Source organism: Lipotes vexillifer, unplaced genomic scaffold, assembly GCF_000442215.2.
Source record: "Lipotes vexillifer unplaced genomic scaffold, Lipotes_vexillifer_v1.1 scaffold636, whole genome shotgun sequence".
In the NCBI taxonomy this organism is placed as follows: Eukaryota; Metazoa; Chordata; class Mammalia; order Artiodactyla; family Lipotidae; genus Lipotes; species Lipotes vexillifer.
Window position 1 is genome coordinate 722,411 of NW_006786547.1, and position 23,042 is coordinate 745,452.

General features: G+C 64.0%; 1 protein-coding gene across 7 annotated transcripts; it reads right to left on the reverse strand.

The window, feature by feature from the left end:
• On the reverse strand, positions 1-23,042 carry GRIN1 (glutamate ionotropic receptor NMDA type subunit 1). 7 transcript variants are annotated; one of them, XM_007458948.1, is made up of 21 exons: positions 22,624-22,921; positions 20,324-20,458; positions 17,628-17,804; positions 15,491-15,553; positions 14,623-14,723; positions 11,556-11,677; positions 11,311-11,485; positions 9,914-10,058; positions 9,733-9,816; positions 6,720-6,861; positions 6,506-6,633; positions 6,133-6,297; positions 5,939-6,057; positions 5,694-5,806; positions 5,461-5,609; positions 5,197-5,354; positions 4,837-4,998; positions 4,570-4,679; positions 4,320-4,465; positions 3,006-3,116; positions 333-594 (listed from the first exon to the last, which is right to left on the reverse strand). In XM_007458948.1, exons 1-21 carry the CDS (start codon positions 22,879-22,881, stop codon positions 526-528), a joined length of 2,832 nt encoding a protein of 943 aa, XP_007459010.1. In that variant the 5' UTR covers positions 22,882-22,921; the 3' UTR covers positions 333-525. The 7 variants fall into 7 exon arrangements, with proteins under 7 accessions (XP_007459015.1, XP_007459013.1, XP_007459010.1 ...); XM_007458947.1 differs by lacking the exon at positions 333-594 and adding an exon at positions 845-961 and having other exon boundaries at positions 22,624-22,881; XM_007458951.1 differs by lacking the exon at positions 3,006-3,116 and having other exon boundaries at positions 203-594.

Genomic DNA, 23,042 nt, shown 5'->3' on the forward strand with positions numbered 1-23,042 from the left:
GCCCGAGCGCGCCCCTGGGAGGCGGCTGCCAGCTGGGGGGTCAGGGTCTGCAGTCCGGGAAGGGCAGGGCCAGCTCAGAGGATGGGGTCAAGCGGAGAAGGGGTGTGGGCACGAAGGGAGAGGTGGGGACAAGGCTGTGAGGTGCCGGCGCTGCGGGAGCGGGGGACCCAGCCAGCCGGGGCCAAGGGCCCCCATGGTGGCTCTGGTGGTGGCTGGGGAAGGATGGGGCTTCAGTCTCTGCTCCAAGCCCCTCTGCCCGGGGCCAAGTCAGCCCCTCTCCCCACTGCTCAGAGACCCCAGGGCCCTGCCTCTGCCGGAGCGCCCTGCGGCCCTGCCCAGCCAGCTCAGCTCTGACCCGTCCTCAGCAGCTCTGGCCCGAGCCTCAGTCCAGCAGGGGCTGCCCGCCAGGCAGCAGGGCAGACGGATGGACGGGAGGCCCAGGGTGGGCAGTCTCTGGCAGGTGGGCTTCCCTCAGGCCTTCCCGAGCAGCAGGGCTAACTGGGCAGGTGGGCGCCTCCGGGGGCCTCACACCACGGTGCTGACCGAGGGATCTGAGAGGTTGAGCGGGCCCGTGATATCAGTGGGATGGTACTGCTGCAAAATAGAAATACACAGACAAGGCGCCCGTTAGCCCGACACTCAGGGGGCATGCGCGGGGCCGGGACGGGTGGACCGGCCAGCCGGCCGACCGGCAGGCAGGCGGGCGCGGCCTGGGGGAGGCTGGGGGGTGCTCCTCCCCCTGACCCCGTCGTGCTCCGGGACTCTGCGTGGGCCGGGCCGCTGTCCCGTCCGTCTGTCTGTCTGTCTGCGGGGGAGGGGGGCAGAGGAGGGCGGGCAGGGCGTCTCAGCTCTCCCTATGACGGGCACACATCTGCAGCTGGCCCTCCTCCCTCTCAATAGCGCGTCGCGGCAGCACTGTGTCTTTTTGGTTTTGCAAAGCGCCGCGTCCACCCCCGGTGCTCTATAAATAAGAACCAACAATCAATACCCGCTGGCCCCGCCGGCCGCCAGGGACCCCAGCCCTGAGCGCCCAGTGCCACCCTGGCCCAGACCAGCCACGGGACAGGGGCAGAGGATCTCAGCAGCCGGACTGACCCCACCCCTCCCGACAGAGCCCCCCACCCAGGCCTCCCTCCGAGCAGGCGCCCAGCCTGAAACGGTGGGAGCTAGGCTGCCCTCCCCCGCCCAGCCCCCAGCTTGCAGTGTCCCCAGTCACCCCTGCAGGGCAGGCCAGCCCCAGATGCCACGTGGCACCAGAGCTGGCCTGGAGGATGGCCCCTGGGGAGGCTCGGGCAAGGAGTCTGCTGGGAGCGTGTCCCTGGAAAGGCACCATGAGGGTCTCTGAGCTGCACCTGGTCCAGCTAAGGGGCCTGCATTTCTGCTCCAGGCCGGGATGGGAGGGTGGGACTCAGTGATGCCCTCAGAAAATGGCCCACTGCCTGCGTGACTCTGCGGGCCCCCAAAGTGCTGTCTGCTGGGTACCTTCTCGCCCCTCCCCCCGACTGCCCCACCCCTGCTCCTGTCGGATCCTCCTCTTCCTGCACCCCCTGCTGGCTCCCCTGGCTCAGGCTCCACCCAATTCCTGGGCCTGGACAGCCCCAGGCCTGTGCTCCCAGCCCCACAGACCCTCCCTGTCCCCCCACCCTGTCTGCTGAGCTCTGGGAAGTGGAGCGGCCAGGCCTCGCAGGCCCCTCGTGGGACACGCTGGTGGCTTCCCCTGGGACTCAGATGGCTCTGTGCTGAGCCCTGTCTGCGTCCTGTGTCTGCCCCTTTTCCCACGCACTGGGGGTGGCGGCTGCAAATCTTGCTTCCTTCCACCTTGGAGCAGAAGACTCTGGGTGATGCTGCACGCGAATCAGGGGCTTCCTGCGGACTGGAGGCCAGACCATCCCTGACTGCAGGGAGGCCGCTGGACTGAGGGCTGTGCTGGCTCTGGGCGGCCCCCTCCTCACCTGGGGATGCTCCTAGCAAGGCTGGGTCAGTCTGGGGGTGGCCTTTGGTTCGAGCGCGCACATCTGGGCCAGTGACTGGCTGCCCAAGGCAGAAAGGCAGGGAATTCTTGGCTCAGGTGGAAGGCCTGGCTCTGAAGGGGCGGTGGGTCAGGCGCTGAGGCACTGATCTCCGTAGAGGCCTCCCCTTCCTGAGCCTCTGTCTAGGAGCCCCAGTGCCCACGGCTTGGAGGCCACGGCTTTCAGGGCCACCTCCATCCGTTCTCAGATCCCTGGGTGCTGCCGGCACGCCTCCTGCAGGGCCCCTGCTCGGCCTGGGGTGGGAGCCGCCTCCTTTGGTCCCACCCATTCCCCACCTGACGTCCCCTGTGGCCAGGGGCCTGTACCAACTCCAGGCCCCAGCCGTCCACCCAGATGGAGCCAGGCCCGGCCCCCAGCCCCGGCCCACACAGAGACCACATGGAGGGAATGCAACAGGCATGGCTCTGGTGAGACACGTGAGACAGGTGTCTGGGTGGCAGGGCTGGCGGCCAGACAGATGGGCGGATGGGACATCACAGCCATCCCTCCATGGACGTCGCAGGGAGGGAGGGAGGGAGGGCAGTGGGCCTCTCTGGGAGAGGCTGGAGAAGCGGACGTAACAGAGAGGTGGTGCGGCCTCCTGACAGGTGAGGAGCCTGGGACAGGGTGGTCCGGGCTCCCGGGGCCCTGGGCACAGCCCCGACGCGGTGAGGCTGACTGGCTGACCAACAACATGACACGGCTTCAAGATGGCGCATGGCGTCACGGCATGGGTGGGGGGCAGACTAACGCAGAGACACACGGGGAAGAGGACCCGGTGAGGGCCAGCGGGAGAAAGGACCAAGGGAGAAAAAGATCTAGAGAGTCAGAGAGAGAAGACCTGGTGTTCTGGGCGAGTAGAGGTGAGGGCAGAAAGGCCACGGCAGTCAGAGGTGGGAGCGGGTGGGATGGTGAGGGAGGGGCCTGACGCACGGGACAGACACGGAGGGGCGAGATCAGAGTCGGAGACGTGGGACTGGGCGCTCTTCCCCTTACCGTGTCTTTGGAGGACCTACGTCTCTTGAAGCTGGAAGCCAGGGTGGAGGTGATAGCCCTAAGTGTGGCTTTCTTTTTAGGGTCAGGCTCTGCTCTACCACTCTTTCTATCCTAAAATGAATATGTATAAGTGATTAGACGGCTAAGGGTGGCGGCCACACCTGCCCTCGCCTGCTCCTTGGGGGCTGCTGCCCGGCCTGGCTGGCCACTCGGGCCCTCACTCCGGCCTGCCTCCCTGTGCTGGATGGACCGACCGATGGTCGGACACTCGCAGGCGGCCTCTGCTCCTGCCCGGCTCTCGGGCCTGACCTCGCTCATGCTGGGGCTGGGCTCAGGGGGGTCCCATCTGGCTCTCTTCCTGGGAGGTCCGCCTGGCTCCCTGGCTCCGAGGTGCCCCTGGTTTAGGGGCGTCCCGAGGAGGAGGAGCCCTCCGAGCACGGGAGGAGTTGCCCCACCGGCCACTCTGACGCCCGAGGAGGCGCACCAAGATTCAGGAAGGGGCTGAGGGGCCGAAGGCAGGTGGCGAGATGCGCTGGAGTGACAGAGAGACGGAGGCAGCTCCTGGGACCCTGGCCTCGGGTCTGATGGTCAGGATGGGCCCTGTGCCCGCCAGCGAGAGCAGCGGCCAGGTCCCAAGAGCAAGAGAGGGCAGATGAGAGGCGTGGGCTTCCAGCAACCCCGTCGCCCCGGCCCTCCCTCCCTGCAGCACCAGCTTCCTCCCAGGGCACAGGCTCCGGGGAGGTACCCAGAGAAAGAGAAGAGATGGGGCAGACTGGGGCTGGACTATGGGGCACGAGCCCGTGCCAGGTGGGCTGTGGCCACCCCACGTGCAGCCTGTCCTCTGCTGGCGGCAACTTCCCACAGACACAGCCTGGGGTGCCAGGCAGGAGCGGCCGGCCAGTTAAGACTGGAGTCATATGGAGCACAGGACACACCAGGGCAGCGGGGAAGGGGGTCCCCAGAGGGTGCCAAGGAGGGGCGCGGGGCGGCGAGGGCAGAGTGCGTCTTGGACTCACATGCTACACCCAGGTGGGTCCCTGTCTTACCCTGCCTCAGTTTGCCTTCCTATGGAATGGGCGCTGGTGGGCGACTCTGGAGACAGAGGGGCCAGGCGGACGCTTGAAGCCCGGCTTTGCAGAGGCGGCCACCTGCGGGTGGCCCCCAGCAGCGCGGCCTTGGCTGTGGCTCCCAGCTCCAGTCCTTGCCACAGGGGCTCCTGGGAGCCAGAGCCAGCGCTTCGGCCTGCGGGGATGGAGGAGGGCCGGGGCCAGGCCGAGCCGTGGGCACCAGGCCTCGGAGGGTGGCCTGCCCTACCTGCAGGTTCTTTCTCCACACATTCACTGCTGCAAAGGCCAGCTGCATCTGCTTCCGGCGAGCATCCTTGTGCCGCTTGTAGGCGATCTCGATGAAGATCAGGAAGATCCCGGCCACGATGCCCCCGGCCACCAGCATGAAGACACCTGCGGGCCAAGACCCAGCGCCTCAGCTGCGGGCGGGCCAGGCAGCCGGCCCCTGCGGAGTCCACCCGGTGTCAGCACTGGTGTCAGGGGGCGTGGGGGCCCACCTGCCATGTTCTCGAACGTGAGGGTAGCAGGGGCGTTGCTACGCGAATCACACTCCTGGTACCGCACCCACGTCTTGTCCAGGTCTTCCATGAAGCCGTTCTCGTGGGACCTGGGCGGGCGGGGCATGTGAGCCGAGGAGGAGGCTGGGCCCGCACGGGCGGGGCGGGGCGGGGCAGATGGGGTGCTTCTGGGGGCTACGGCTGGTGGGGGGAGGCGGTGTGCCTTGGGGGGGGCTCTTGGAGGGGGGCGGAGGGGGGCCGACTCACTTGAGGATGGACAGGGAGACGTTCTGCTTCCAAGGACTATCCTTGCGCATGCCGATGCCGAAGCCTGAGCGGAAGAACAGCTCGCCGGTGGTCACCAGGTCGCACTTCTGCGAGGCCTCGAACTCCAGCACGGCTGAGTCCCAGATGAAGGCATGCAGCTTGCTGCGGGCAGGGGCAGGGTCACAGGGGCCCACATATTCGGGCCGCCCTGGCGCCCCTGAAGTCCCGCCCGCCAGCCTGGAAAGGCCCTGTCTATCCCCTTCCCGTGGCTCGCATCCGGCCTGGACGCTCTGACTTTGACTGCAAAGATGGACGCCCCACCGGCCCCGCCCAGCGCCCCGCCCCGCCCCGCCCCCTCACTTGTCCCGCACGGCCTGGATGGCCTCGGCCGCGCTCTCGTAGTTGTGTTTCTCCATGTGCCGGTACATGGTGCTCAGCTCCACCTGCCGCCGGAAGTAGATGTCCACGGAGCTCTGCTTCACCGTCGCGTAGATGAACTTGTCCGAAGGATTCCTCAGCTGCAGGGTCAGAAGGTCGGAGGGCCCGGCTCGCCGCTGCTCCCCGGCCCCACCCCAGGCAGCCGCTGACCTCACGCCCCGCCCCCCCAGCCGGGCCAGGCCTCACCCGGGGATCGTTGATGCCGGTGATGCGCTCCTCGGGCCGGTCCAGCACCAGGAAGGCCGCCAGGTTGGCAGTGTAGGAGGCCACGATGATCATGGCGAAGCCGGCCCACACCATGCCCAGGATGCGCGCCGAGAAGCTTCTGGGGGCGCCTGCGGGCAGAGGACGGTCAGCTCCCGGCGTGGGGCGTGAGGGTTGCGGAGCAGCGTGGGGCCCCGGGCCGGGCGTGGCCTCACCTTCCCCGATGCCCGAGTTGAGCAGGACGCCCCAGGAGAACCACATGGCCGAGGACAGGGTCAGCGCGTCCTCCTCCTCCTCCTCGCTGTTCACTTTGAACCGGCCAAAGGGGCTGCGGGGGCGCAGAGGGCGGGCGGGAGAGGGCGGGAGAGGCAGCCCTGCCCCGCCCCCTCGCCCGCCCCGCCCCCTAGCCCGCCCCGCCCGCCCCGCAGGGGGAGGAGTCCGGCCCCCGGGCCGCGCTCACCTGAAGCGGTCCAGCAGGTACAGCATCACGGCCACCACATGCACTGACAGCCCCACCAGCAGCCAGAGCGTGCTCTGGAAGGGCTGCATGAACGAGTCCAGCGTGCTCCGGGGGATCTCCTGCGGGAGGCCGGGCCGTCAGCGCCGCCCAGGCCCTCCCAGGACCCCACCCCGCCCTGCTGGGCCCCTGCCCACCTTCTTGACCAGGATGGTCAGGCCCTGGTACTTGAAGGGCTTGGAGAACTCGATGTACTGGGCGCGCTCGTTGTTGATGGTCAGCGGCGCCACGATCATGTCTGCCTGCCCGCTGAGCAGCTCGCCCATCATCCCGTTCCACTCCTTCTTATTGCTGTTGTTCACCTGTGGGGAGACACAGCCGGTGGGGACACGGCCACCGCGGGCGGGCCTTGCTCCCCGGACCGGACAGGCTCTCCCCCGACCCATCTCGGGATCTCCCACTCCAGACCCCGCCTGGCTCGAAGGCCCCGCCCACCCGAGACCCTGACCCTAGCCGGACAGGGTCCACCTGGACTGGGTCGCGCGCCGGCTTCCAGAGACCCACGCGTACCCGCTCCTGCGTGCCGAACTTGCCGTCCGCCACTAGGTGCACCTCATAAGTGAAGTTCATGGTCCGCGCCAGTTTGATGAGTAGGTCGATGCAGAAGCCGTAGCAGCACTGAGGCACGGTGTGGCGTGCTGGGCGGAGGGGAGGGCGGCGAGTGAGGCGCTCGCAGGTGCGCCGTCCGCGCGCTCCGCGGCCCGCGCCCCAGCCCCGCACTCACGGCTGCCCGGCGACGTGCCGTTGGGCCCGGTGCACATCACCTTCTTCACGGGGTCCCCGTTCACCGTGGGCTCCTCCTTGCACGTGCCGTCGCTCAGCGTGGGTTTGACATACACGAAGGGCTCCTGGTGGATCGTCACGATCTGGAGCGGAGGCGGACACCCAGCCTGGACCGCCAGCCCTGGGCTGCCCCGGGGTGCTGTCCTCTTCCCAGCATGCAGATTCCCCCGGACCGCCCCCCGCCCCCCGCAAATGCCCCACACTGCCCCCTCCGGAGCCTCAGGAAGTTGGTCGGCCTGCTGCCTGCAGGAGGGGCCCCGGACTCCCCAGCCGTGCGCAGGCCACCTCAGCACTCAGAAGGTGCCCGGCCTCCTGAGACACCGCACCGGCTCTTGGCCGCTTTCCTTTGGGTCTTGGCTTGCACATCACTAAAGTCTGCCCTGGGCCCCTTCTCTGACTTCTCAGGGCTGAGAAACCACCTGTCCCAGCCCAGAGCCTGCCCCCGGCCCCCACCCCTGCCATGAGGACAGGGGCATGTGCACTCAGAGCCTGCACAGGTCCGGGGACCCGCAGGGATTGCCCTTGTCTGCTGTTCCGGCCTCTCCTGGCCTCAGCCTCCCCTGCAGCGGGTCTTTGTCTGATCATCTACCCTTCCTCCCGTCCTCTTCCCCGCTGATGCCGCCCTCTCTGCCAAGGCCTCGTCAATCCAGGGGCTCCTTGGGGCTCATGCTGGGGAGCTCTCTCCTCCCTGTCCTTCAGGGGCCTGGGGGTGCGGAGGACAGATACAGGCAAAGGGGGCTGAACCGAGCACGGCATGTGACGAGGGGTCCCAGGGGACGTGGGGTCGGTGTGAGAGGCCCCTTCTCCTCCAGGGCGGGCAGCCCCCGGCCTCAGCCTGGAGGGCAGGAGATTGGGAGCCCCTGAAGGAGCCTATTTGCCTTTAAAACTTTCCTCATCGTTTCCTATTGTGCGAGTAACATGCTTGTGCTTTTAAAAAATCAGTGAGGGAAGGGCTTCCCTGGTGGCGCAGTGCTTGAGAGTCCGCCTGCCGATGCAGGAGACGCGGGTTCGTGCCCCGTTTCGGGAAGATCCCACATGCCGCGGAGCGGCTGGGCCCGTGAGCCATGGCCACTGAGCCTGCGCGTCCGGAGCCTGTGCTCCGCAAATGGGAGAGGCCACAACAGTGAGAGGCCCGCATAACGCAAGAAAAAAAAAAAAAAAAAAAAAAAAAATCAGTGAGGGGACTTCCCTGGTGGGAAGTGGCTAAGAGTCCACACTCCCAATGCAGGGGGCCCGGGTTTGATCCCTGGTCAGGAAACTAGATCCCACATGCTGCAACTAAGAGTTCGCATGCCACAAATAAAGATCCCGCACACCACAACGAAGATCCTGCATGCTGCAACTAAAAAAAAAAAAAAAAAAAAAAAAAAAACCCACATGCTGCAACTAAAGATTCCGCGTGCTGCAACTAAAAGATCCCGCATGCTGCACTGAAGATCCCTCGTGCCGCAACTAAGACCCGGTGCAGCCAAATAAATAAATAAATATTTTTAAAAAAATCAGTGAGATGGGAGGGATAAATCGGGAGACTGGGATTGACATATACACACTACTCTATATAAAATAGATAACTAATAAGAACCTACTGCATAGCACAGGGAAATCTACTCAATAATCTGTAATGACCTGTATATGGGAATAGAATCTAAAAAAGAGTGGATATATGTATATGTATAACTGATTCACTTTGCTATACAGAAGAAACTAACACAACATTGTACATCAACTATCCTCCAATATAAATTAATTAAAAAATAAACAATTTAGTGTCAAAAAAATCAGTGAGACAGGGCTTCCCTGGTGGCACAGTGGTTGAGAGTCCGCCTGCCAATGCAGGGGACGCGGGTTTGTGGCCCGGTCCGGGAACCATGGCCGCTGAGCCTGCGCGTCCGGAGCCTGTGCTCCGCAACGGGAGAGGCCACAACAGTGAGAGGCCCGCGTACCGCAAAAAAAAAAAAAAAAAAAATCAGTGAGACAAAAAAAGTTGTAAAAAGCCATCTGGCTCTCGAAGCCTGCGTGGGACCATCTGGCTGACTGTTTTGTCTGTTTTACACTCAGACTTTTCAATACCAGGTGTCTTTCCTGAGCGTTGGCTTTGGGAAAGTCCACTCTGCCCCTTGAGAGGGGTGGTGACCTGTGGGCAGGTGCTGACAAAGGGATCCGGGTGAGAGGCCATGGGGGAGCTAGCTCAGAAAGCAGACAAGGTTGAGAGGCATTTGAGGACCTGGGGGTGGGGGTGGGGGACACTGAGAGAAGAACAGGGCTTGAGGGTCCTTTGCCTTTTGTGAGCTCAGGTACCAGCCCGGTGCTGGTGGGGGTCAGTGTGGGAGGGACGCTGGGGAGGGCACCCTGGGATGAGTCCAAAGGAGCATGGAAGAGTCAGGCCAAGGAAGAGAAGCTGTGAGGGATGAGGCCAACCGGGAAAGGGAGCTCCCAGAGGCCCAGGGAATCACGGAGGGGACGGCCGGCCACAGGGAATGCTGTAGGGAGACCGGGCTCAGAGGGCAGTGAGACCGAGTCACGGCAGGAGGCCAGGAAGGCTAAGCGGAGGGGGGTCGGCTAGGACCGCTTGGAGGTGTGATGAAGAGCACGGGGGCATCATCTCCAGGACTCAGGGCAGAGAGCACCGAGGCTGATGTACCCTGTCCCCGATCGGCTCACCCCCAGGGGAGTCCTGGCCCACATGACTTCCCCAGAGTTAAGTGGAGCTGGGTCAGAAGGGGTGCTGGGGAGAGCCCATGAGAAGGGGGGGGGCCGGCGGCTCCCGCTCCTCCCTCCACCCGCTCTCCCTGCTGCCTCTGCAGTGCCAGGTGTGTGCAACGGCAGCGGCCGCTGGCCCCGCCCCCACATCCTTCAGTCGCTTTCGTTGACCTCACTGTCCCTTCCTCTGCACCCGAGGGGCGGGATGGAGTATGCCGGGTGTGGAGGCTAGGGCAGGGTGGCGGGTCCCCCACCTTCAGCCTGGTGGACATCTGGTAACCTCGGGGCTTCTCTGTCTCTCCGCCTGGCCAGATGATTTTCCTGTCGTTGGGAATAACCTGGGGGTGGGAGTATGAGATGGAGGGTGGCCACGCAGGGGTCTTGGCCCCAGGACCCTAAGGCCCCAGCCCCCACCCCCTCATGACCCCCACCTACGTGGGTGCCGTTGTAGACGCCCACTTGCACCAGCTTGCGGTTCTGCAGATTCATGATGCTGTAATTGGCAAACTTCCGGTCCCCGTCCTCGTTGAACTCCACGCGGCCGGTCACGCCGTCTGCGTACTTGGAAGACATGAGCACTCTGGAGGGGGGCAGTGTGGGTTAGAATGATCAGGGATGCAGTTAGCCCTGCCCACTGTGAGTCAGGTGGACAGCACAGCTACGTCTGCCGAGCAACTCCTGGCCTCTAGACCCTGCTTCGAGGGCTTTCTGTGGGTTGGGATGTCCGATTCTCATGGCAGCTGTCCTAGCTTTACAGATGAGGAGGCAGAAGCCCAGGCAGGAGCAGCGGGCTGCTCACCAGCCAGTGGGGAGGAAGGGCTTGGGTCTTGTCTTCCTGAGTGTGCACACCTGTGGGGGGGGGGGGGGGGGGTGTATGTGTGCACACAAGATCTTTGTGTGGGATGCAACCCTGTGCGTGTACTTGTGGCACATGTGTGATGTGCCATGTGCCTCTCTGAACCTGTCTGTGCACACACGCATGTGCACGTGTGCACATATGCTGCCTGTATCTGCAGTTGTGTGTGTGCTCCTGTCGTGGGCCCCATGGACCATGGCTCTGCACATGCTACTTGTGGGTGGCGGTGTTGGTGTTGGGCTGGGCCTCCCCACACTAGTGCCATGGTGTCCAGGGTTCTCTGAGTTAACTCCTGCCCTGCTGTGTCCATCCACTTGGGTCTCCGGCCAACCCCGGCTCTCTACAGGCTTGGGTGCCATGCCTGGATTCCTTGTCTGACCTCCTGGGCCCGTGGGCTCTCCCGGGCCCGACCTGAAGCAAAACCCTCCTCCCCAGGGCTGTTAGCCGTCCTGGGGTGTGGGGTGGGGCCTCAGGGTGGGCAGCAGTGTGAAAAGGTGGGGGCAGGAGAAACGGAAGCAGCGGACTTCAGTGACATCCGAGCGCTGGAAATGGGGCAGGTGATTATCGTGGTGGAGATGGAGGTGAGGGTGAGTTGGGGGGGGGCGGAGAGAGGAGAAAACTGGGGAAAGTGGCGGTATCTATAGGATACAGCAGGCTGGGCTGGACCACCCTGGGAAGAGCGACTGTTCCCAGCGCCGGAACGGTGGCCCGCCCACTTTAGGAGATCAGCCCGCTCCCCTAGGACGAGGGGCCCCGCCCACCTCAGACGAGCGGCCCCGCCCACCTCTTGAAGAGCGGCCCCGCCCACCTCTTGAAGAGCGGCCCCGCCCACCTCTTGAAGAGCGGCCCCGCCCACCTCTTGAAGAGCGGCCCCGCCCACCTCTTGAAGAGCGGCCCCGCCCACCTCTTGAAGCGCGGCCCCGCCCACCTCTTGAAGAGCGGCCCCGCCCACCTCTTGAAGCGCGGCCCCGCCCACCTCTTGAAGAGCGGCCCCGTCTTCCAGATGTTGGTGTTGCCCACGCAGCCCCGCGGCGGATCGGTGATGTTCTCCTTCTCGAGAAGCTCGTGCACGGCCTGGGCCACCACCCCCACGGCGTCGCTGATGTGGGCCGACTCGTTCTTGCCGTTGATGAGCTGCAGCCCGATGATGCCTGGGGCAAGCGCTGGCTTAGAGCCCGTGGGGGACCCCTGCCCACCGGGACCCTGCAGCCCAGCACTCACCGTCCGGGGCGTAGCGCAGGGCGTTCCCCGAGATCTCACGCTCCCCCACCAGCCACACGTACCCCGAGCCGGTCATGTTCAGCATCGCGGCTGCGCGGTACACGGTGGCAGCGTCGTCCTCGCTGTGGGGCAGAGCGGGTGAGGGGCGGGGATTCCAGCCCTCCCCACCCGCGGCCGGCGGCGGCTGCTCCACACTCCCAGGGTCTCCTCCGCAGCGTGGCCTACCCACGTGGCCTCTTCCCCAACCCTGCCCGCCCCAAGGGAGGTCTGGAGACGCTGCAGAGATGGGGTGCGGCCGCCACCCCAAGCCTACACCGCACCTGGGCCAGGAGACCCCCACGGAAGCGAGCGGGTGGGCCCAGACCCCCTGAGCTTCCCAGACAGCTCTTGCTGGCCCGCTGCCCTTGGTGGGCAGGGTTTGGGTGACATGGGATGACGATGGATCCTTACTGGTCGATAACTCGCTCACCAGGTACCAGGCACTATTCTGAATGCTTTTCATGGAGCATCTTATTTAATTCTCACAACCTCCCTGTGAGACGGGCAGAAGTATACCCCTGTGTCAGGAGGGGAAACTGTGGCACCAGGGCACACCAGTGACAAGTGACAGAGGCGGGTCTGTGCCTGGACTCCTGAGCCCAGGACTCCTGCAATTCCCTGGATAAGCCACACCCCTCTGGTGCTGCATGCCTAAACTTGTGAACTGAGGGGCTGGGGACTTTCTGGTTGGTCAGATGCTTCTGCAACCGAGAGCCAGGGAGCTGCCCTGAGCATCACAGCAGAAGCCACCGGAGAGAGATGAGGGCACCTGCTCTCCCTTTTGGAGTCTGCCCAAGCAGCTGTGTTCTCTCTGCCACCCAGTGCTGGGGCCACTGGCAGGACACAGCACAGGCCTCGCCTTGCAGGCACACGTGGTCCTGAGTTTTTGGCGTGTCCTTACAACTGAGCCTCTGTGGACCTGGTCTCCTAGGGCTGGGCTCTCTCTGGTCAGGGCAAGGACCCTGGGCCTGGTGGAGCTCCCACCTTCTGTCCCCTGTTGGGCCGAAATTGCTCCCAGATGGGCCTGGACCACAACAGGCACTTTGCTTCTCGAATGCATGGGCATCGGGGTACAAAGAGGCTGGGGAGATTGTCCGAGTGCTGGGTTATTTTCCCAATGGCTGAGCCTGGAAGCTAAGGTGGCCCTAGGTTCCCTAAGGGGTCTGTCCCCAATTTTCTCAAGGAAGAAATGCAAATCTTCAGCGTTTGCTCTAAATGAGAACGCTGCTGTTGGATGAAAACAACACAAAATAGAGGCGCTCCAGGCAACATCCAGCCCAAATCGCCAGCAACACCAATTCGTGCGTGTCAGGGCACGGTGTGCCCCTGTCAGTTGTGCCCACAGAGCCTGGCGGAGAGGCCTGTCTGCTTGACACCATCCAGGTCTGTGACGTTGGACTTGGTGGGATGAGCACACACCTATGCTTGTGTCCGTGTAAACTGATATCTTCAGTAAAGCAGTTGCAGACAAAAGCCTGATCGACCCGCCAAGCTGTTTTATGGAAATAACTGATCCCAGTAAAGATAACTTCCGGAGGATTATTTAAAAAGCAAAAGTTTTGGAAATAAATTAGAAACTCCGAAGCACTCTGTAGAAAACTGGTCAAAAATTAAGATTGGCTTAATGGGATCTCTCCACAAAACGCTCTCAACAGCCCTCGTGAGGGGAGCCAGAATGTGTCAGGCTGGGGGGCCAGGGTGAAGGCGTCTGCCCTGCACAGGGGACCGCCGGCTTCCCCGGGCTCTGGGAGCTGGGCGCGCTGGGCAGGCGGGTCCCCCCTGTGGTGGGACTCTGGCCTCTCTTGTCCGAGGAGCCCCGGGTGTGAGGGGAGGGGTCTCTTCCCGCCTGACAATCCAGAGGCCTTGCGTGGATTCAAGAGGTGGGCATGTGGTTGACAAGTGCTGTGCCTTTGTGAACAGTAAGTATTGCTACATGTGTGGGGTTTGTGCATGTATGTAGTATGTGGTGTGTATGTGGCGTATGCACCTATGCACGAGAGCACTGTGCCCTGTGTGTGTCGGTGCAGAGCATGTACATGTGTGGTGTGTCTGCACATGTATCTAGGTGAGCATATGTCTGTGTGTGTTACATGTACGCATATGAATGTCCTGTGTGCACGTGTGTGTGGTGTGTATATGGCACATGCATGTGTACAGGAGGGCGTGGAAGCATGTTGTGTGCACATGTGTGTGTACGGCACGTGCACGTGTAGACAGTATGCGGGTGATGCGTGTTCGTGTGTATGCGTGTGAGTGCCTGTGCTGGTGTGCGTGAGCGGAGGGCGGTGGGCGTTAGTGCCCGCTAACTGCCTTCCAGCCCGAGGAGCCCTCGCTGGTCCCATCCTGCCCTCTGCCCAAGGACGGGGTGCACCTGGCTCTGTGCCAAAGGTTTGTTGCCTGAATGTGCAAACGGACACCTGCCCTGCTACTCAGGGTATCGTTGGCTCCCGCTGGCCGGCTGCAGGGTGACCCCTGCTGTTTTTCTCCACTCTGCTGGAGACTGCAGAGCTTCTGGGACAGGCAGACAGTGGGGCGGGTCTCCCCAGGCTCTCCCATGTATGTCCCATGAGGCAGGGCTCTTCCTTTTCCTATTCCTGGTGGCCTGGCCTTTCCCTTCCCTGGAGGACACAGCCATTTGCAAAAAGGGAGATTTTTACTGGGGGCTCAGCCCCAAGGTTACGGTGGGGACCAGGCCCGTCCAGCAGCAGCCTGGTTTGGCTTCCCCCTACGCGGTTCCCCTCTCGTGCTGCCTAGTCCGACTGCCCCACCCCTTCAGCCCTGGGACTCCGGCCCTGTCCCTGCTATGGGCCTCCCCCCGCAGGCTCACACGCAGACCCCATGTCACTGCCCCAGGCCCCCTCGCTGCCCCAGCTCCCAGAGCCCCGTGTCCCCCCGTCTATCACCTGGGCCGCGTTTGCCTTCCTAAGGGCAGGGCCTTATCCCGCCCCCATCCCCGAGGCCCAGGGTACACGTGCGAGGGGACCGTCCTTGGCAAGGACGCCAAAGCCCAAGTCCAGCCTGGCCGCACCTGGCGGAGAGGACGATGACCCGAGCCTCCAGCTCCCGCGCCTCCATCAGCAGGGCCGTCACGTTCTTGGTCCCCGGGTCGAACTGCAGCACCTTCTCGGCCTGCGGTGTGAGCGGGTGCGTTAGCGGGTGGCCGGGGTGGGGGATGCAGCGCCTCAGGGGCCAGAGTCGAGCCGCAGCCACTAGGAACCCCGAGGCAGCTCCGCTAGGGCCGCCTCGGCCTGCACCGGCCACCTGCACTGCCACCTGCCTTCCAGGCTCCTCGGCCGGCCGGCCGGGCTGGCCTCGCTCGTCCTTTCTTCAGCCTGCTGGCTCTCCTGTGCTCGCTCTCTGCTCTGCGCGTCTCTCTCCACCTCTCACTCCTGGCCTCACTTTTGCACTGAGCATGCAAGCTGGAGTGGACCGAGACTCAGGAAGAGGCGTGCAGCGGACAGGAAACAGAAAGGAGTTTTGGAACGCAATCGGGAGCGGAGACTGGGCCGCCTTTTCCAAAACCACGGGAGGTCGTCCGGGGCCTGGTCCACAGGCCCCACAGGAGCAGCCCGGACCACAGGCAGGTCAGGCGGGCAGGCGGGCTCCCTCCTGGGCTCCACGAGGAAACCCTGGGGTGCCCGGAGATTCGCATGCACCTCCCAGAGAGCAGCTCCTCCTGCAGCCGTGCCTGCCCCTTGGCCCGGCCGGCGGGCTGCGGGGCCCTGGGCGGCCGGCACCTGCCCTCTCCTGCCTACGCTGCCTGCTCTCGACCTCGCTCTCCTCATTGCTTGGGCCTGCGGCATGGCGCGGCTGGGCCCACGGTAGCCCTAGCGGCCGAGGCGCCGGAGGCCGGGGCTCCCAGTCGGTGGGTGGCGTGCACGTCCATGCATATATACCTTGGGTCCGCGCTTGTTGTCATAGGACAGTTGGTCGAGGTTTTCATAGTTCCTTTTTTTACTCTGATGAATAATGTGCACAGAGAAAATATGCAGACACAGAAGAAGATTATAAACGGTTGAAAATGACGGCGCTAAAGCCACCACACCACCTCCTCGGCACGCCCGCGGGGGCGCGTACCTGGAGCTCGCAAACACCTAGGCCCGGGGTGGGGCTGGGGGCCGGGGAGGGGCTGAGGACTGAGGGGCCGCGGGGGCCTCCGAGGCTCCCTGCCACGGAGCTGCGCTCTTGGAATCGCTCACGTTCGGGAGAGAGGGAGGCCCTGTCTGTGTCCAAGCCAAATGCGTCCCTTTGGGGTCCCCTCCGCCCGCCCCCCGCCGGGCACCTGCTACGTGGTGCCAGCAGCGCCCACCCCAGCCCCGTCAGTCCTGAATGGGTGATGTCCCCTCCCCCAGCCCCGGCCCCTACTCCCCACCCCTCCCAGCGCCCCCTTCTGCCTCTCTTAGAGGTCCAGCTGCTCTGCCCTCACTGACTGGTGTGTGATGGGCGCGCCTGTCAGTCCACGTGTGCACTGGAGAGCAGCTGTGACAGGAGTTCGTGAGCACGTGTGCGTCTGTGGGCGTCTGCGTGGCAGCATCAGCCTACATTAGTCCGTGGCGAGTGGGAGTGAGGGCCAGTGCCGTCTGAGCACACGTGCGTGCGCGTGTGCGTGCACGAGCCCCCGGGCCGTGGAGGTGTGGAGGGTGCCTGCGAGCCTGTGGCAGGCGTAGGAGAGTGTGAGTGGATTGTCTCGGGAAAGGCCGCGTGTGCCTGTGAGAGGGAACACGTGTGGCTGGGCCTGCGGGGGGTGCGTGAGTGTGCACTGGGCCTGCGTGCAGCCACAGGTGGGCACGCCAGGAGCTGACCTGCTTGCCTGGTGCTGGATGCTGTCTCGGGAGGGTGGGGCCCTGCGGTCCTGGTAGCCAGCCCTCCCTCCCAGACTCATCCAGTCCCCCCCAGCAGGACCCCAGGACCCTCTGGGTCTGTCCTCTGGTTCACCCCCAACTGGTGCCCTCTCTTCCCTTCGGGGCCTATGGCACCCTGGGGGACCCGGGTTGGCACTCAGCTTACTGAAGCCAACTCTGACTTTGCAGACAGCACATGCTCCCCGCCGCCCCTTGGTCTGGCTTCCCGGGGCCCTCCCCAGCCTGGGCGTCCCTCCCTCTCTGCCCAGCTTGGCCTCCACCCAACCCCGGGGGGCCTTGGCCCAGGTGCTGAGCGCCCAGGGCTCCAGGCTGGGTGAAGGCGGGACCCCGGGCCTCCTCTGGTGAGCACCAGCTTCTCCTCAGGCTGGCAGTGGGGATGGGTGGGGTGGGGGTCGCCTGGACCCCCAGAAACGCCACTCCGGCCTCTCCACAGCCCACACGTGGGCGCCGGGCTGGGGTAGAACGGGCAGTTGGAGCCAGGTGTCTACTGGATCCCCAGGAGTCCAGAGCCCCAGTCCCCACGGTGGGGAGGTGAGCAGAGGAAGGGCGCGGGGTTCCGTGGGGAGAGCGGGGGGCGGGGGACGAAGAGGGGCAGGGCCCAGACTGGGCTTGGGGGTGGCAGATGTCCACGGGTGGGGCTTTGGGGAGGGTGATGGGCAGCTGTGAGGTGAGGGGCTGCGGCGGGGGTGAGGCCGGCACGAGGACAGGGCACGGGTCACAGCAGAGAAGGAACCAGGTCCTTTGTGGAGGGGACACGGTGAGTGGCGCCACCGCACTGAGGGGTCACCCTAGGGGAGGCCGCTGGGAGGGAGCGGTGTGGGGGGCAGAGGCGGCGCCCCTAGGGAATTTTGAGCCTAGGGCCTGTGTGGGCTGGGAAGCGCGCTGCGGGGAGGCGGGGGAGGGGACGGGGGAGGGGAGCGGGGGCGGGGCGGGGTGTTTGCGGAGCTCCAGGTGGTCCTGCCCTCGCCCCGCAGGGACTGACACGAAGGAGATTTCGACTAATGGCAAAAGCGAGTGAAATGAGCCGAGGACAGGCTGGGGCGGGCGCTCGCCAGACGCAGTGGTGCTGACCATGCACGATGGAAAGAGAAGGGTGTTCACACGGGCCACAGACACAGCGGCGGCTCGCCGGCTCCGACTCCTGCTCGGGACACCCCGGCGCGGGCCTCACCTTGGACTCGCGCTCCTCCAGCAGTGTCTCCAGGCGCTTCTGCGCCGCCCGGCCCTCGTGGTCGTCGCTGACCAGGAGGATGATGTGGTTCCAGCTGTAGACGCGCATCATCTCGAACCAGACGCTCGACTGGTGGGAGTAGGGCGGCACGGTGCGCAGGAAGCTCAGGTGGATGCTCTGCGGGGCACGGGGTGGCTGAGGACGCGGGCCAGGGCGCGCAGGCGCGCGGGGGCCAGACGCTCCCCCTCGCTGCTTCCAGACCCCGGAGCCTGGGGACCCCGCTTCCCTCACTCCTCCCTCCCCACCGCTGGCTTCTCTCCCCACCCACATCATCTAATCTGAGAACCGGAGGCTCGGTTTGCCCAGCAGCACCCTGACTGAGACGGGTGGGGGGGCGGCCTGTGGAATTGTTCCTGGGGTCGTTCCCCTCCTCCCCTGCAGCCACCCGCTGCTGAGCTACTTGAGATCAGAAACTTCTTGCTGGCGTGCAGCATCTCAAAGATCCCCCCTGGGTCCTTCCCAAATTCACATAACTGGTATTTAGAGCAAGTCTTCACTCTTGGGGTGAAATACCTCATCCCTTCACCAAGCCCAGGGGTTGCTGCTTGCTGACCCCGCCTTGCTTCTCTGAGTGCACTGGCTGCCAGGGAGGGGACGGAGCAGGACCCTCCCGCCTCAGCATAGGGCCTTTGAGTCTGCCCAGGGAGCAGTGTTCCTGGGGACCCACACTGATCCTGGGGTCCTCTGAGCCCTCCAGATCCTTCTTTCACCTGCTCCCTCTTTGTGCCTTGGAATCAGGGTGCAAGAATGCCCCTTTGCCTCTGTCTGTCATCCAGCAGGTGACATGGTTGCAAGGGGGCTGTGGTTGGGGTCCTGGACTGGCTCTGACCCAGGCCCTTCTGGTCCACGTGTTGGGCACAGATGGTCTGTGGGTTGTACCAGGAGTGGGATCAAGGTGGAGCTCTAATATTTGGTGGCAGGTTTGCCCTCATGCTGGGCCTCAGTCTGGATCTGGGGCGGGGGCACGTGATGGGCTGGTGTCCTGTCCTGGGAGAGGGCTCCCCGCACCCCGGCCTCTCCTGTGCCCCACCGCCTGCTCTCCTCTGTAGAGGCCTTGTTCTCCCATTTGCGTGTGAGGGGCCTGGTGCCCAGAGAGGTGAAGGAGGCTGGAAGGCCTAGGGGGAGCCCTCCACTTCTCACAGCTGAGGGTTAAGTGCCTCTGAGCAGCTTGGGTGCCTCTGCTGTGTGCTGGGGTTTCCAGAGCCTCAGGAACGGGTGGCCGTCCTGGCCTCCACTGGCCTCCTCCCCTGTGGGCCGTCCCAGAGGACCCCTCACTCTGGCCTCGCTTTCCTATCGCCTCCAGGAGGACCCCTCCCTGACCTCCCCAGACACCCTGGGCCCGGCTGAGATGACCTCCGTGCCTTAGGCAGCGTTATCCAGGACCCGGGGCTCCGGGCAGGATGGATTTGGAGATGGGGAGAGCTGGGAAGCCCCCAACAGCCCAGCCCTCTGGCCCCTCAGCTAAGGCACCAAGCTGGAGTCCCCTGCCGAGCAGCCCCTCCGGGCCTGTCTGCGGGTAACACCAGGCCTGGAGGGAGATGTAGAGGAGGCTGCCCCCCCACAGCCTCTCGGTGGCCAGTTTGCCCCCCCAGCTGACCAGCCCTCCCAGAGCCGTGGGCAGACACTGCGGAAGGGCTGGGCAAACTAGTGCAAGGTGCCGGCTGCTATGGGGGTGAGTTTCCTGCCAAACCGACTTGGTGACCTCTAGACTCCCAGCTGCTGCTCCACGACTGGGCGACTCCAGCCAGACCCCCAGCCCATGGGCCACGATACAGCCCCGAGGCCCGAAACCCCCAGGCCAGCCCCCCCAGCCACGAGCTGCCTCCTCTGTTCACCTGGAACCCTCTTCCAGCTGTGCCCTCTAGCGGGAGGTGCCGGTAACTACACCCTCACTGCCACCTGGTGTCCCAGCCACTTCTAGGCTTTTCCTCCTCCTGGCGCCCCTTCCTCCAAAGTGCCCCGTCCCGCTGTCCAGGAAGCTGCCCTGTCTGTCCCTTCTTCTGGCCCACGACGGCCTCTGCTGCTTCCCAGGGCTTGCTATTGGCGCCTGTCACCTGTCAGTGGGCCGTGTGCCCGAGTGTGCGTGGGCATGTGTCAGCGTGTGAGTGTGGGCCTGTCTGAGTGTATGATGGAGCGTGAGTGTGGGGGAGTGAACACGTTAGTTATGTGAGTGTGCACATGAGCATGAATGTTTGAGTGGGTGATGGTGTGAGCATGCGTGTGAACGTCAGTGTGTGCGTAAGAGCCCGTGAGTGTCCCTGTGAATGTGTGTGACTGTGTGTGTGTAGGTGTGAGTGTATGGATTTATTAGTATCTGTGAGTCTGTGTGACTGTGAGTTTGTGTGCTGTGAGTGTGTACTGGTGTGCCTGTGTGTGGGTGAGTTTGCGTGTCTCTGGGAGACTGTGAGTGTGTACCGGTGTGAGTTGTGAGCATGCCTCAGTGTATCACCCTGTTGCACCTGGAGCCCAGAGCCCATGGTTTGAGCCCCTCTGCCTGTGCCCCCCATCCTGGCAAAGCACCTGTCCCCCACTCTCTCCCCCAGCAGCTGCTGGCGGCTCCGGGCTGCAGGAGCGAGCCACCGGGTCTGAACACGGGAGCAGAGCTGGCTGGGTCCCCGTCCAGCGGTCAGGCTTACCTTGTCTGAGTAGATGGACATGCGGGTGGTCAGCCCCAGGACGGGGATGCGGTAGAAGCCAGCTGTGTAGGAGACGGGGGTGGGAGTGAAGTGGTCGTTGGGGGTAGGTGGGTGGCTAACTAGGATGGCGTAGACCTGTGGACACAGGGGACAGGGTCAGCTCGAGTGGGGAGCGGGGGACACTGCCCTGGAGCTGGCTGTCCAGCAGCAGCAGAGGCTGAACACAGAAGCGGGGGGCGGGTAGTGGCGGGGGGACACCACCTGTGCTCACACAGCCCCAGGAGTGCTGGCCACCCAGCAGCGGGGACCAGACCCCAGTCCCACCTTCTGAGTGTGAGTGAATCATAGGGGTGAGGCAGAGGCAGACAAGACTCCTGGGACCAAGGAGACACACAGGGAGTTGACAGACCCCTCCCCCCACCCTTGTCCAGGGCCTCCTCTCTCGCCCCTCACCCTGGGGGGCTGCCCTGAGCTGTGTGGTAAGACCCTGGGAGGGAGGATGAAGGCCAGTCCTTGGCATGTCCTGGGACCGCACATGCCGCCCCAGCGTGGGCTGGGGAGAACCACACCAAGCCCCACCCTGACCCTCATCCTGGGTCAGAGGTGGACGGAGGCCAGCACTCCAGAGATGGAGGGCCGCTCCGGAAGGTGCGTCGAACATCGCAGACTATTAATGGGAGAAGCTGGGCAAGGAGCCGCCTAGAAGCCCGGGCCCCCCTGCTGGTGTCTTCCAGGGGCAGGCTGAGCCCCGCTCGGTTTGAACAAGACCCAGTGCTGACTTGGGCACTGACCACATCCTCAAGGAAACCTGGCCTTCCTGCCTGGACCAGTGGCTCAGCCCCCGAGGCAGGGAGACGGGGCAGATGGCTTGGCAGCTCCGTGCTGCCCTCACATTAGAAGCACCTTCAGTCCCAGTTCTGCCTTCCCATCTCTGAGCTACAGGACCACCTGCTTTTGCAAACGGGGCGGGGGGGCGCTGGCTCATGTGGTGGGGGCAGTGGCTGCCTTGCCGGCACCTGGCTCACAGCGTGTGACAGTGAGTGACAGCTGCTGTTGTCACCTTTGCTCCTGGCACTGGCTATTCCCTGGGAGAACAGTGCCCACAGACAGCAAAGCTGTAAGTTGGATGAGGGATCCCCAGAAAAGGCCATACTTGTTCTCACTCCTTTGCCCCACACAGTCTGCACCCAGAGGGGCCTGGTCAGTGTTTGCCTGAGCGTGTGTGGGCATGCGTGTGACCATGCAGGTGCTCACAAGTGTGCGCTGGGTATGTGTGTGTATACTGCATGCCCCAACATATCTGTATGTGTATGTGCATGTGTATGTATGATTGAGCTTGTGTGAGCACGCGTGTTTGCATGTGTGGCACAGGAATGTGTGTGCTCATGGATATGCATGGGGGGTCGGCCTGTGTGTGAATGAGCGTGTGCAATTGACTGTGCAATTCTGATGTGCATGAAGGGGTGCTAGTTTAAGTCTATGCATCTCTGTGCACAAACATGGATGAATGTGTGTGCACATGTGAGCGTGTGTGTCCATGGATGTGGCGTGCCTGTCAGGTGAGTGTGTAAACAGCACTTGGACCGGTGTCGGTCCCGCCTGTTACATAAAAGGCTGCATTGCAGTGATCCCGAGGCCTCATTGGGATTCAGCAGGCAGCGCAGCCCGGGGGAGGGCGGACAGCTCTGACAGGCAAAATCCTTGAGTCGTGTCCTCCCCCACAGCGCTGGCTGCCAGTGGCTGCCACGCTCTGCCCTGATACCTGTCCCTGTTCCCACCCTGGAAATCACCCTGCGTCAACACCTGGGCCATTTCCCATCTCAGGCAGACCTGTGGCTGGAGGAAGGGGAGGGAGGAAGGGAAGGAGATCTCCAAGCAGGAACAAAGATGGCCCCAGGTCCCATCCAGTTTAAAGCCCTGCAGTCCTGCATGTGGCTGGGACAGACACCTCTCAGACAGGCCCGGAATGCCCGCCCCGACCCTGACACACAGTGACCAAACAAACGGCCACATGTCTGCACACACCAGTCTGGACCTCGAGACCTGGAAACCCTGTGAGGACAAGCCCCCCTGGCAGGTGATTGATCTGGGGCTAAGATGGGGAACCGGCCAACACTGGTGTTTAGCTGCTAGTGAGACCAGCCCCCTGGGTCCTCTCTCAAGGGGAGGGAGAGGGCTAGGAAAGGATGGAATGAAACTGGGACAGGGGGAGGGATGGCGGGTGGAGGAGGGAGGATGGTGGGGAGGCAGTGGGGGAGGGGCAGGAGCTGGCGCAGCGTGAGCCCTGGGGGTGCTGGCACCTGGCTGGAGATGAGGTCCTCGCACACCGACAAGGCCATCTGGATGGCGTTGGGCTTGTGGGTGACGGAGGTAGCGTTGAGCTGGATCTTCCAGGAGCCATGCCGCTTGTTGGCCTGGTTCACAGCCTCGCGGAACATCTGCTCGTGCTTCCTCGTGCTCAGCACCGCGCCGATGTTGACGATCTTGGGGTCGCAGGCGGCACGGGCGAAGGAGCAGGAGAAAAGCAGGGCGAGTGTCAGCAGGCGCATGGTGCTCATGGGCTCCGGGCGGCGCCCTGGCTCTGGGCAGCGCGAACGCGGGGCCCTCGGCGCATCCCCAGAGGGACGCCCCGGCCGTCCTGCGCGCGCCCGATCCCGCGGGCTGAGGGCGCCACGTCTTCCCCGGGAGCCTTAGTCCTGGGACGTCTGCACCGAGCAGG

Excerpts from the sequence above, each read along its gene's own strand:
- GRIN1 (XM_007458947.1), bottom strand. The coding sequence starts at position 22,881 with ATGAGCACCATGCGCCTGCTGACACTCGCCCTGCTTTTCTCCTGCTCC. Across the intron at positions 5,807-5,938 it reads TACCTGCTGGACCGCTTCAG|CCCCTTTGGCCGGTTCAAAG; the intron begins GTGAGCGCGGCC and ends GCGCCCCCGCAG. Across the intron at positions 5,610-5,693 it reads CAACTCGGGCATCGGGGAAG|GCGCCCCCAGAAGCTTCTCG; the intron begins GTGAGGCCACGC and ends CTCTGCCCGCAG.